Here is a 14,739-nt window from a genome sequence, read left to right as displayed (position 1 = left end):
TGTAGCAACGAATCATCTCCCTATGATCTAAAACATATGAATCAATTTCTTAACCTTGTTGTTCAACAGGGACAACTCGAGAATCTCGACCTCCACATGCCAGATCAATCCACTGAAATCTTATACCTAAGAGTCGTTGTTGAAATCAAATTAGTTCCTACAATTTTTAGTTGTAGGACACTTCAAGTTCTTAAGTTAAATAATTTAATATTGAGAGATATTACTCGTGATCATAACAAATTGGATCTTCCCCTTCTCAAAACTCTCCATTGGAACGGTGTGGTTTTCGAAAGTTTCAAGTATCTTATCAAGCTTCTATCAAGTTGTCCTATTCTACAAGAATTGCAAGGTTATCATTCACGTGTCATGTTCGAGAAATATTCGGGGGAAGAAAGTTTTGAAGGCTTACTACCCAATTTGGTCAAAGCAAAAATATTTGATTCTTATATTCCAATTACTTTGCTTTCTCATGTTCAGAATCTGCATCTAGAAACGGTATATATGAAGAATATAATTAATCATCATGTTCCTAAATATGTATATACACTATTTCTAATGTTGTCTTATGTAAACTCGTGCAGTTTTGGATAGACTCTTATGCCGATTTTCCGATGTTTCACCATCTCATCAACGTCGAACTTATACTTACACTGGGTTCATTCATAGTGCAACCTTCCAAATTGATGTGGTTGCTAAAATTGCTCCAACATTGCCCCAAACTTCAGAATCTTACCATTCAGGTTTAGTTTTTTTTTTTTTTTTCCTTTTCTTTTTGATACATCTATTTTATTTTCAAAAATATAATAATAATAATCAATAATTATGTAAATTGGTTACAGGATTGTGCGGATGAAGATCATTGGTATTATTTAAAATGTTTAGAGGATTGTGTGGATGAAGATGATATGTTTGATAATAAACAAATAGTTCCATGCGTTTCGTCACAACTTGAGATGTTTGATCAACAAATTGTTCCATCATGCCTTTCATCACAACTTAAAACATGTTGCCTTAAAGATTACAAAGGAACGAAAAATGAGCTTCGATTTGCAACATATATTATGCAGAATTCAAAAGTACTGCAGACGATGACAATTAAAAGTTCCTGCTTAGTGGATATAAATGCAAAGCACCAAATGTTAATGGAATTATCTTCATCCACAAAGGGTTTTACAACATGTAAACTTTTATTTGATTCATGACTGTTTGAAATATATGTTTATTCATTGTCTTATATTATCTGCATATAATAATGTTTTTCTTTTATGTTTCTGATTGTTATTTCAATCAAATTTCACAAGAATAAAAAAGTTTGCAGTTTATGCATGTGCATGTATTTTCCATTCTAAACAAGTTCATTGTGGACTTGTGGGAAGGAATAATATAGAAATATCATAATTGTGCTCCACTTAATAAAGTTAGAGAATGAAGTTCAATATGATCACTCTCAGAGCGATAACTTTTTGCCATTGAAAAAAGAGACAAAAAGTGTGGTAGCTTTTAGAATTGGATTAATTAAGGAAATGGTCCTTATAAATATTTTGAATTTTGTTTTTAGTCCCTATAAAATAAAAACACACTTTTTAGTTTTTATAAAATTTTCCATCAGCATCTTTAGTGCCTATAAAATTATTCCATCAACATTTTTAGTCATTGTAAAATATTTCCATCAACATTTTGAGTCCCTAAAATGCTTAAGAAAAATGTTACAGGGACTAAAAAATGTGATTTTATTTTGTAGGAACTAAGAACAAAACTGTGAATATTGATAGAGACTAAAACTTAATTTTGAGGTGCATTATCAGACTGCTGCACTTGCGGTTCTATCACATGCCAAACTCCATAATGCTTGTATTGTTTGATGACACCAACAATGAAATAAATATGATATAATTTTATTTTAATAACATCAATAATATAATGTTTTTATAGATAAATTTTTTAAAGTGTATAAAAAATGAAAAACTCGATTTATATATAGTATAGATAACTTTTTTTTTACAAGTATATACAACTATTAATTTTTTTTAAACAAGTATAGACAACTATTTGTCATCTCTTAATTATAATTTAATTTGCGACATATATGTACATACATATAAAATATGCATGTTTAGTTTGAGACATATATATGTACAGTGATAAATCTCCGATGTATACGCATAGATAAAACAAATGTAATTTTTAGTGTAAAGTTAATTATGAGGCTCTGCATGTCCATTAAAACTCTTTTGAGTGACTCGAAAATAGTGTTTATACTATCTCATCTGTTTCAAAATACATGTTGCAATTTTACAATGTGCATTTAGTGGCGGATCTTGAGTTTATTTTTCGGGAGTGTCAAATATTTGTAGAATATATACTAAAAAGTTTCAAAAGATATATAATATTGTAAACTGGTGTGATGATACAATTGCATGAATATGACATGAGGGGTGCGGGTTCAAATCACAGTAGGAGAGGTTGCCATGAGGTTCAAATACGCGACCTTTTACTGATAAAAAGACTGCATAACCACTGCAACATCGACATATAAGTTGTTATATCATGCCTAATATGATAGGCTGGGGGTGCAGTGGCACCTGGGGGTCTCTAAAGAGATCCGCCCCTGTGTGCACTATTCACATAGCTTATTTTGACTATATTTTTTAACTAATATATAAATACAAATGTTAGCAAGATGTTGGTAAATATATTCGTGTTTTTCTTTTAAGGTTCTGATTGTTATTTGACCAATTTTTCGTTTTCTTTTAAGGTTCTGATTGTTATTTGACAAGAATAAAAAAGTGTGTAGTTTATGCATGCACATGTATTTTGTACACTAAACAAGTTTATTATGAACACGTGGGATGAAATTACAGATATCATAATTTGCAACTGCATGGACTAAAGTACTAGAACGATAACTTGCTATCAATGAAAAACAGGTAGTGTGTGATCTTAGTTTGTGTTCCATTCTAAAGTGAGAGAATGAAGTTCCATATCACTCTCTCAATGGTAGCTTTTAGAATTTCATCACTAATTTCTTCCCAAATTTTTTTGGTATCCACTTGCTTGACTAATTTGAATTTTGAACCAATTCCTAGCTATATATGACAATTGGGGCTTGATTTTTTTTACACTAATTTGGATGTCAGGTAACCAGAAAATTTACTTCTATCGTTAAGCTCTTTTATCAACAATATTTGAGGAAAAAACTCAAAGCTAGGAAAGCTGAATGTGACATTATTTTAATTTGATAAAATTACACTTTTAGTCCCTTAACTTAATTTCAGATAACAGTTTGGTCCTTTATCTTTTCTTTTTTTATTTTAATTTGGTCCTTATTGTCCATTTTCATATACATTTTCAAGTTTCAAATCTAATATTCTTATGCAAACATAGACGAGGATCATAGAATTGAAGACTGAAGGATCATAAGAAAATAAAATCATGAATTTTAAGCTTAAAAATTCATATGAAAATGGACAAAAAGGACCAAATTGAAATGAAAAAAAGATAAAGGACCAAACTATTACCTAAAATTAAGTTAAGGAACTAAAAGTGTAATTTTGCCTTTTAATTTTAATGGATTTGTCGGTTTCAGAGACATGTGGATATTTCCTTTTTTTGGTTTAGGTTACTACGGTGTGCAAAAATGTCACACAACTATTTTCTTTACTTTTTTTTTTTTTAGGGAAACTACTTTCTTTACTATTGATTTAAAAGTTTAAAATCGAGTAAATCATCAAATTCGTTATTGTCTTTGTAAGATATTCTTAAATTAGTCCATGACTCTATTACTATTTAAAAATAGTCTATGTCTTTGTTAAAAGTTTCTCAATTAGGTCCTCATCATCTGACAAAAACATAAAGACATGAACTAATTTGAAATATTAATAGACTCAGAGACTAATTTAAGAATGACTTACAAAGACATTGATCAATTTGATAGTTTACTCGTTTAAAATTCAATGACTTAGATTTACGAGTCTCAAAAAAAAATTGCATTTATCTACCTCGAGTCTCCGAAAAAATTGCATTTATGTACATTCTTAATAAAACATATTGAAATCAATTTGGGATTGACCTAGTGGTTGATTTGAGATTTTGGAATGTGCTTCTCTCAAGGTCTCATGTTCGATATTCCATCATGTCAATATCGAAGGCTAAATTCATATTGAGTTTTGCCTTAGATTTAAATGTGACCCCCGTAAATAAACGGTGAGATTTATTTTCTCAGACTAACTGGTTCTTAGATTGGATACTGAGCTTTCGAAGAAAAAAACATGTAATGAAAATAATTTAAATTAAAACTAGTTATAGGCTATTGTATTTATAGGTTGTTTGGAACAACGTTTAAAGGCCATTTCTCGCGGCCCGAGGCAACTTTGAAGTGAAAATATAGAAGCTACAAAAGACAGCTTCACACAAAACGTGGTTTTCTTTGCTTTCTACCGCTTCAACAAACACATGCTTAGTTGTTGTCGGTGCTAAACTTCATTTTTTATTTTTGAATTTAATTCATATATATTGTAAATACATTGTTGATCGATCTGTTCGATGGAGGACGGGTAGTTCATGGGTTAAACTATAAGATTAGAGGAGTTAAAAAGTTAAATATTTAAAGTTTTAATTCTAACAAAAGATAAAAATATTAATATAACAATTAACATAATAACATTCATTTAAAAAAAATCATAATTATCATACTACCAAAAATGTTGATATTTATCATAACCACTTTTAAAATCCCACACATAATTAAGTGTTATGTATTAACCGTGTAAAACTTTTTACTTTGACATCACATAAAAAAATAAAATGTAACAAAAAAAAAGTATAACTTTTTGAAAAAAAAAAGTATAATTAGGTAGAAGGTTTTGCCTCTTCCCGCGGTGCCACTTAAGCTGAAAATTTCAATTTTAACCAAACCAAAGTAACGGCTTTTTCTTCAGCTTATCGATTAATTCCACATTTCAACGTTCATCTTCTTCTTCAATACGCTTCGATACACAATCTTCAAATCTCACTTCGCCATTTCAGGTTTCATCTTCTTCATCATTTCTTCCGTAATCGCAAATTCTCTCTCTAACATCGCTTCATGATTATTCTACTTGTTTCTCGAACCACGCTTTTTCCAATCGAATTTTCAAATGCGTTTATTTGAACGTTGTGATTTTGATTTGTTGTGAATTAGGTTTTAGATCGTATTGTGCACGATGTTGCAATGGATGGGAGGATCAAGACGGAAAGTTACTGCTGTGAGTTTTTTTGTTCCTTTTTGCTGAAATTTGAATTATCTTTGATGTTTAGTTTAACATACTTTTAATCCTAATTAGATATAATGCTTAATTAGAGAAAAAAAAAATCAGAATCTTAATATTATTTGAAGGATTAACACTTTAACAGTGTTCTATAGTACATGCTGATTTTTTTTTTTTTGCATTGAAATGATGACCTATGAAGTACTGACGTAGACACCCTCCGTACACGGCACTGACACGTCAATACCAGTAATAATTCGAAAATATGATATAATTGAGTGTAATTACATGTGTCGGTGTGCGACACTGACACGTGTTGGACACTGAATGACTTCTTTTAGAAGTGTCGGTACTAAAGAGATGACGACACATAATGCTTGGAAATCATGATGTTTTCAGAAGAAAAAAACTAGACATTTTATTTCCTTTGGCACAATTCTGAATGTGATTTTAATGGTTTGCTATTTGTAGAAGAGATATTTGGTTTGTTATGTCTTTCCGAATTGCAACATGTTTGAACCGAGAAACTGACATGATGTTTGTTTTGCTTCTGATATCGGATCGTTCTATATATCTGGTGCATGGTATCAATTGTGCTGAGATGAGAAATTTCAGTCCAGGATGTCTACACAGAAGAGGTAAAAACCATAGATGTTAATTATACATATACGAGTGGAATACAGTGCCGGCTTTGTAATTCAATCCTTATTTCCAACAGGCAGAAGCAATACTTTGAACAAAGGAAGCGACAACAACAAAATGTTCATATGATGGGGTCAGATAACCATGGTGAAAGTTCAGGCAGTGGACAACTCTACAAAGAACACCAGTCTCTGGACATTCTTAATTTGCTAAACTTATCACAGTATGCAAAGGAATGCAATTCTGTTGGCCAGAAGGGTAAGATTCTAACATTCTCTCTGCATAGTAATTTTGTTGCGGCAGTTATAGTCTTGAAAAGTGAGTTGCTTGTCAGTTTGAACATACTACTATTTTTGTGTGGCATCTATTGACCAGTTAAGTAGTTTCCCAACTCCCAATTTTGTCTTGTTTGGCTATACATGAAGCGTGGACTGATACTTCCTAGTGGAGGGTTGTTTATAGTTGATGGCTGCGTTAAATATCGGTTGAACCTATTCAGGATCGGCTCTGTTTGCTTACAAAAAAGAGAAGGTTTCTTATCATGAGATTTTCGAGAAAATAAATCTTGCCTACATTATATTATCCGCTTGCTTTCTTTCTTATGATTTTCATGTTTTACTTATTAACTAGAATGGAATTAGGATTGATTCTAATATACTAAAAAATGGATGCCAATTTTGGTTAATGAGTCATTAGGCTGAAAAACTTCAGGCTCTGATAGACTTCCTGAAGGATAGCCATGTGATATGGTGGGGAATAGGATTCATTTGGATCTAGGATTCCTTGTCAAATTATATTTCTTATGGTGTAGCTTTTTGTTTCTTTTGTTTTGGTGGCTTCATGTTTCCTTTCTTGTTTGTTTATGTTCAGTTGACTAAAATTATCTATTTACCCTATATTAATGAAAGGGAGGGAAGATGGAGATGTCTTTGCTGCAATGCCAGGAAGTGTCTCCAAAAATCAGCCAAGAATATCTACCAAAGTGGAGATTACTGTAAATACTCGCGGATATGAAGAAGAAAGTATGAGCTCTAGTACATTTGCTCAATTGTGTATACTGTCAAGTCTTAATGGTTCCATTTAAATGTAATTTGGAACTGAGACATGTAGCATACGGTGAATGTATACAGAAACAGGAGCACCTTTATACGGCCAGATTGAAACATCACCAAAGAAGTGAGTGGACACTTTTATATGTTGTTGTTATTGAGCCTTCAAATTTATATCTTAAATCAACTTAGTAGATAGAAGTGGCTCTTTATGAGTTGAAGAGAGATTGCACTGCTTTCTTGTAAGCATTATTTTACTTGTTTCTTCTAACTTATTGCTCCACTTAGCAAGACATCCATGCCAAACAAACAGATAGAAAGGTGTTTTCACTTATCAATTAATTTAGAAACATAACTCAAAGATACGTGCATCCACTGGTTGCTTGAATGCTTTTGATGACTGCACTATGCCTTTTTCATTCCTTTTATGGGTGTGCGTTGGAGATTTTAATTCTTCATTAGTTGCCTTGGTTTCTTTGACTTGGTATATTTTAGTACCAGTGTCTGGACCAAGCTAGTCAAATTAATTTAAATATAAACCAAATAATAGAAAATTTGAAACCGATCCAATCCTTTAACTTGAGTTGGGTAATGCTACAGAAATTATTAGGTGATTTGTCTGTATGGACTGGCTTGGTTATTTTAGGCTAACCTTCAACCACCACGTATTGACAGGGTTTTACCAAGTGCTCCTGATCACCAGAATACTGCTTTTGATGGACCGCCCAGCCATTGGAGGACAACTGATCAATGTAAGCAGCATATTATAGATCTTTAACAAGCGTATGCTGGTACTGTGTTTCTTGCATCTGCAAATTTTAGATCATCTCGCAGTTTTTTTGTTGAGGCCATAATACTAGAATATACCGAGTCAAATTTTAGCATCTAACTCTTTTTTATCACCCTATCCTGCAGCCTCCAAACTTCTTTCTCTCACCTATTGATTTTTCTTTCTTCAGACTCAGATTTATCTGTCATTGATCTGCTTTGTGACGATGGGCATAATCCTGCTGAGGAAAAGCCTCCAACCTGTGAAGATCATGTTTCTTTTTCCCTTGAAGGTAATAAGTCATTCTTTATACTCACATTGTATCCCCTCACATTTCATATTGCATTATTTTTAGGATCACTGTGCTTATTGTTATACACTCATCAACTGCATATATGGACTGTTTCCTTTTAAACTTGGAAGAAAGCAAAGTTAGCTGACTAAGTTTTGTCTGTTACAATGGAGTTTTGATAATGATGATTAAGTTTGTGACGTTCAAATTCAGCAATGAAACCAGAAGTTGTATAAGTTTCTTAGTCGAAAACTCGATACAATATTATCTTAAAACATTATATGTTGGCCTTTGTAGCTTAAATTAAATGTGGGTTTCGAAATTTATATTTTCAATATATATCTGCTCTTACAGTTATTACTTCTTAGATGATTGCATAACGTGCTTTAACATTCAGATAAAGTGGAACTTTATTTATTTCAATGTTTACTCTGACATTTTTTTTCCATGTAACATCAACAAAATCCTTCCAGGCTTGGGTAAAGTTGGAATAGAGACACCAACCCATTCGCCACAACAACGGGCTAGGTAACTAAATTGATATTATTTAAGATAGATCACTCGGTAATTCTTTCTTTTTGTAAGATTATTCTGTGAACAGTATAGATTTGTAACTTTCCCAGTGGGTGATTAGGGAAAGTACCATTAATCACGTGAAATTTAGTGCAAAATGTAATAGTTTGCTTAAAGTCACAGTATCATCAAAGTATGTAATTCACACCGATGAAAAATTGGGCTGATAAATAAGCATCCATGTAGCATTTGTCATATACTTCTTGTGAGTGACTTGGACTATCGTTCCTTTAGTTTCATGAAAATAACCCTAATCATTCATTCAAAAACCACTTTTAAGTTGTTGCTCTTGAATATAAAAATTGAAATTCTATTGGGTTAACAACTGAAATAAACAATACAACAGAAGCAGGTCTGTAGCATTAATGGCAAATTCACAGGCTGCTAGCCAAGACAAATGGAGTCTTTTTTAACATGTTTTTAATGGGTGGTTTGCAGAACTACATACAGACACTCTCCGTTTCTGAAGGATGGACGGAAGACAAAGTTACAGAACCTTAGCCACGTGCTGGATGACATTGAACTTGAAGTGGTAAAGCAAATATTTTTTTTATATCCTTACCTAAACTATTGTAAATATTCCTTTTGTAGCTTTGTGCCTTAAGAATTTACAAACTTTCTTTATTAAAGTGCTCTCATAATTGTTATATCAGAATCATATGACATATATCCTCTTCCATGGTATAAAATTATACTATGCTATTGATGACTTCAGACTGTTAAGATACACAAAGTAGGATAAGAGAGGGAAGGTAATTTTTTAAAATAAGAATTTCATAGTATGATAAATAATTATATATATATATATATATATATATATATATATATATTATTGATTTATTTCTTTTATTTGAAGTTCTTTTTTTGGTTACATTTAAGTTCTTAAATTAAATAATATCTGCATAAATGAAATATTTATCTCGCTTTCACTTTTCCTTCTCTAGCCCCCATAAATTGAAATATAATCATGTTTTGTAAGTCAGAGTATCTGTCTCTTTTAAGCAGGATGCTGACTTAGTAATTACTGGCAGTTTCTCACCTTTTCATATAACCCCATTTACTGTATACCATCTTGCTCCCCTAATTGAAGTTGTAAAGCAAAATCATCTACTTTTAACATTGACATTGGTATGGTTTAGCTAACATTTTCTCGATTGCCCAGTAAAGTTATTATTTATTTTACATATGGCTAAATTGAAAAGTATTCTTTCCTGGACTTGTAAAGGCAAGAGTTACAAACACACCAGGAAGTTGCCTAAAGTTAATGTTTTCAGCTTAAACCAAAGTTGAGAAGGTTTAAGTAAGAAAAAAAGAGTTGGGGAGGGTTTTCTTTTCAAAAAATGGGTGAGATCTGATTACATGGAACAAAGAGTAATTCCCTCATGACACTCCCGTGCATGCTGAACTCTACTTCTCAAACCTTGTATCTCGTTCTTTTATTCTTTGCCACTTTAGTCCTCTGATTACATCCCAGTTAGACCTATTATTTCTTTAGTTGGTAGAATTGCAGCATCATATTCCACCTTTTTAATATTGAAATTGTGCAATGTGATCCACTTCTTATAGGATACAATGATGCAAGATATCGGGGTTTCGCCTATCAGTTCAACTTTCCCATCTAACAAATCAAAGCAAAGTTCAACAATTATTGAAGACCACAAATATTTTTATGACCACACGGACAAAAATGGCCCCTCCATTAGTAAAGAGTTCTTCCACAAATCCGAAGATAATGAAAACAATGAAGACACGTGGAATGGTAATCTAAAGCTTCCTATTTTCCATTGTACTATGCTACATTCGTATCACGTAGCAATAACCTTTATGCAGTTGCTGCTTCAAATATTTAACTTCAACTAACTTATTGGGAATACAGTAACTATTTTTTGTTCTACAACTTTTATCAAATACATATGAAATGTAATAATGCCTCTCCTCAAAAAGGACAGAAGGAAAAGTAGAATTCCTGTATAACTTGTATCAGTTTAATTTCATGTATTAATGATTCGGTTAAAACCTGCACAAGTCGTCCATATGTCTAACTTTTAAGTATACTTAATTTGTTTAAAGACCATGGTTGCCCTAGTTTCATGGTACATATTCAGTCTTTCCGGTTCATGAAATGACAATTTTCATGGATACTTGAAAAATATTTTATCCCTTAGTGTTTTGTGTATAGCAGGGTTTATCTTCCCTGATGAGAAATTTAACAAAGGGATAGGATATGATACCTCATATGAGAATACTTTTCAAATGGATCGTAGATCTCCTGAATTATTGAAAAGAGGGGCCTTCAAAATGGAAAGTTTTGGTTTTGAAGACCTCCTTCCGGCGAAATGGTATTTATTGGCTGTATTTGAGCACACATCATACCTTCCCTTGTTTCTTACAATGATATTTTTTCCTTAAAGATGGTTGTTGTGTATGACTCTGTAGGCCTTCATCAACAGCTAGGAAAGATATCAACATGGGCGGTACAGCTTGCTTCCATAGACCATCATTTTTTATTTAATTCACTCTTTTTAAAAGTATTCATAGAACACCAATGACACTAATAGCAACTTATTTAATTTCTACCCGTTCTAGTTAGTTCACTTCACAACCATAAGTTTTCACTCTTCTGTTTTGTCACACACCTATTATTTAAAGAATTCCCTGATCACCTTCATTAACATGTGAACCTTTTGTCATATTTTATGAAGAATTTACCCACACAATTGTTGGTTATGCTCAGATGGTGCTATAACTTTTCGCATTTATGACCCTACACATGGTTATTTTCTACTTCAATGTTTGTTGTTTTTAACTTCTCATTAAAATTTCATCTACTAGATTGATAGTCAATGTGATGCTAGAAATGATGCCATGTAAATGAACATGTAACATGTTTGTGAGCCTTTAATGTATAGGCATAAGTAGTGATTTATATACCATTCTATGCTGCTGTTTACTGTTGCACTCTTTTTCTTTATTTTCAGAGCCATTGGCTTCATTTTCGATGGACGAATTAGAGGATGATTTTAATTTCTGTGGTGCCAGTAGGACAAGGTATGAGCATTATTCTTAGATGCATGCTTTGTTTTGGGATGAGCATTAGCTTATGTTTTTGTGTGGCCATAAATGTTTTAGATCATATGGGAACTTCAACGCAAAAAATTTAATTCCTGAAGATGTAAGAGACAGTTCGAGCTTGTTGAGGTAAAATCGGAATAATCCTGGGTTCGAGGTGATTCATCTGTTTCTCTATACTGTTACTTGTGTCTGACTATTATTTATGTATGAAATATCAGCGAAGAGTCAAGCTCAGCCACTGCTGGTCTCTCTCTCTCTCTCTCTCTCTCTCTCTCTCTCTCTCTCTCTCTCTCTCACACACACACACACACACACACACACACAACTGGATGGACATATATGATAAATAGTTCCATCATAAGGCATTGGTACGACTACCAATCTTAATTGGAATGTCTATATTTTATGTCAGGGAGGGGTGAGTACGTCGTGCATTCACCATCAATAGTGACAGGAGAGAACAGAAGAAAACATAAAAAGGTTTTCGCAAGCCCCAAGCATAAGTACAGCACGGACGAAGATAAGAACAGAAGTCGGTCAAATCCATCAAAGCGAAAACCTCCTCATTACTCAAACTCTATTCTCCAAGAAGAGATTGGTGCACAAAATAGCTGGCAGTTTGAGGAAATATATGCTTCTGTTGATAGAAGTTCTGTTACCACTTCATTCTATCAAGATTTAGAGGCAAATTTTTCAGTCTTCGGCTGCAAGACTAGACCTGAAGATCCTTTTAGCGTCTTTACTACCCCTGGATACAAGGCTAGTCCTTCCTTTGGTGGATCTAAAAATTCTGCCAGTATGGCAGATTCACCTCCTCCCAGTTTTACCTCGGAAAAGTTTGCATTTGATTGTTCAACTCCACTCCCGAGTTTCCCATCCTCGCCGACCGGGCCAAGTTTATCTTCAGATTTTCAGTTCAAAGAAGGGCCTCAAGACAATGGTGGTTTTCATTGTGAGACTTCATCTAATGATATGTCAGTACAGGGAAGTGCGACCAAAGGGGAGAGACATGTGAAATTGAAAAAAGACAGACACAATTTTTTTGAGCAAGAAGATACTTTCATGGGAGATAATGAATTATCCTCAGAAAAGAAAATGGAAGTAGATGCTCCAGCTTCCGATAATCATGCGCAAGAAAGTGAAGGCACAGCAGACACAAAACCTAAGACAACAGAGTGTAACGAAACGTCTGATTCTCCTGTTCATGTGGAGGAGATATCCTCCTCACTGAAGATACCTGACAAACATGAAGAAAGCCAGGAAGATAACAGAAAGTATGACTACTTTTAATTTCTATATTTTTATCTCTTGGCTTAGATGCTGGTGTCAATAGTCAATACTCAATCTCATCATACATATTACGAGATATATGATAAGGAAATTGAAAATTTCAACAGGAGCAATTGTGATGCTGAAACAGAAACTCCCCTTAAATGTAAAATTACAAACGAAGGTATGCATTTCATTGGCTCTATCGATGTAATTCCTCCTATATTTTTCTCTGACTGTTTTGAAAATGCAAATCAGTTTTGGTTTCCTTATGCCTGCTATTCTTTTTTCTTTATACAGAAATGAAAATTAGTCCACCTGAAGGAAGAAACAGAGTGAATGGAAAACATATTAACAATCAAATTTTCGTGTCGTCGGGTAAGGTGATGTTTGAAAGCTACGTCTTTCATCTGCGTGTTCAGAAGGTATTGAATGGAGCTTGTACAACATCCAGAAGGAATAACACCTTCATCGGACCTGGTAGTAGCCATATAATTTCTCATCATATTTAGAGAAAAGAAGGAACAATAAACATGTCCCCCCCTCCTGCAATGTACGCACTGATAAACAGTTTTTTGATGTGTTTCAGCCTTGCAACTATGCGTATTGATTAAGGTAAATTTTGCATAAAAATGTAAATAAATAAGAGATTTATGGAAGGTGAGTTTAATTTTCATGCAATTGTTCCATTATCACACGTCACAAACCCATCAATAACTTTAAAATGGTTCGTAATTAGTATAATTAGGGATATTTTTACAATTGTACTACCATGTCCCTCTCAATTCAATTTCTTTCCCTTTATATTTATGTAATAAGATAAAAAAAAAAAAACTTGACAAGAGTAATGTAGTAACTCTAACCGCTATTACAAAGACTACACAAATAATGTTTTGTTAACACAGTTACACAAGCTGCATATATTTTGATCTCTTAATTTGATCTAGGTTCGATCATTGGATGTTTGCGCTTAAAGATACATTACTTTACCAAAAAAAAATTAAAGACACACTCACACCATTGTATGACAACATGATACGAATGTTTGGTAGGTAACTTGATTCCTCCTAATGAATATCGCGATTTAAATTTTGTGGATTTAAATTTGTCAGCAGAGTTTTACCCCTACAACTAATAGTATTTTTCTTCTTCTTCCAAATATATATATGTCATCAAATTGACTTGATAATATTCTTTTTTCCGTCCTTTGCTTATCATCACATTCCTTGTAGCACAATGCAACCAAAACAGTTTTTTCAAAAAATAAAAGGCTTAATTACCTTTTTGGTCCTCTAACTATTTAATTGGTATCGAATTGGTCCTCTAATTAAAAAATGATTTATTTCGGTCCTCTAAGTTTCTCACTGTTACTACATTTAGTCCTTTCTGTTAGTTTTATTCAAATAAACGTTAGGGTTTGTGTTATGTGGGTACCTGACCTTCTATTTCACACATACATATGAACCATAACAATTATCAATAATATCAGTCACTATTTAATCATAATACTTTAACAAGGCATAGAACCAAAATGATATTAATAAATAAAGTTAGAGGATCCACATAACAGAAACTCTAACGTTTATTTGAATAAAACTAACAGAAAGGAATAAATCTAGTAACAGTGAGAAACTTAGAGGACCGAAATAAATCAATTTTTAGTTAGAGGACCAATCCGATACCAATTAAATAGTTAGAGGACCAAAAATATAATTTAACCAAAATAAAACATGCAACCAAGCAGATAACTTTTGACTATGCAAATTGATAATATAAATATAATCTTGACTTTTTCATATGATGTAAACTCAAGCACATCATCATGAT

General features: G+C 32.7%; 1 protein-coding gene across 3 annotated transcripts; it reads left to right on the top strand.

Moving 5' to 3' along the window:
• The first annotated feature begins 4,889 nt into the window (after positions 1-4,889).
• On the top strand, positions 4,890-13,593 carry LOC25491095 (uncharacterized). 3 transcript variants are annotated; one of them, XM_024778162.2, is made up of 19 exons: positions 4,890-5,025; positions 5,180-5,243; positions 5,862-5,884; positions 5,965-6,146; positions 6,797-6,910; positions 7,019-7,064; positions 7,613-7,689; positions 7,897-7,998; positions 8,472-8,526; positions 9,010-9,103; positions 10,138-10,330; positions 10,754-10,910; positions 11,008-11,045; positions 11,550-11,619; positions 11,701-11,769; positions 11,862-11,887; positions 12,056-12,917; positions 13,041-13,096; positions 13,213-13,593. In XM_024778162.2, the coding sequence occupies exons 2-19, from the start codon at positions 5,202-5,204 to the stop codon at positions 13,422-13,424; spliced, it is 2,418 nt and encodes an 805-aa protein (XP_024633930.1). In that variant the 5' UTR covers positions 4,890-5,025; positions 5,180-5,201; the 3' UTR covers positions 13,425-13,593. The 3 variants fall into 3 exon arrangements, with proteins under 3 accessions (XP_024633930.1, XP_024633928.1, XP_024633931.1); XM_024778160.2 differs by having other exon boundaries at positions 10,751-10,910; XM_024778163.2 differs by lacking the exons at positions 10,754-10,910; positions 11,008-11,045.
• The last annotated feature ends 1,146 nt before the right edge of the window (positions 13,594-14,739 follow it).

Source organism: Medicago truncatula, chromosome 3 (genome assembly GCF_003473485.1).
Source record: "Medicago truncatula cultivar Jemalong A17 chromosome 3, MtrunA17r5.0-ANR, whole genome shotgun sequence".
Classification (NCBI taxonomy): domain Eukaryota; kingdom Viridiplantae; phylum Streptophyta; class Magnoliopsida; order Fabales; family Fabaceae; genus Medicago; species Medicago truncatula.
The sequence above is the reverse complement of the archived record's forward strand: the minus strand, read 5'-3'. Positions and strand labels throughout refer to the sequence as shown.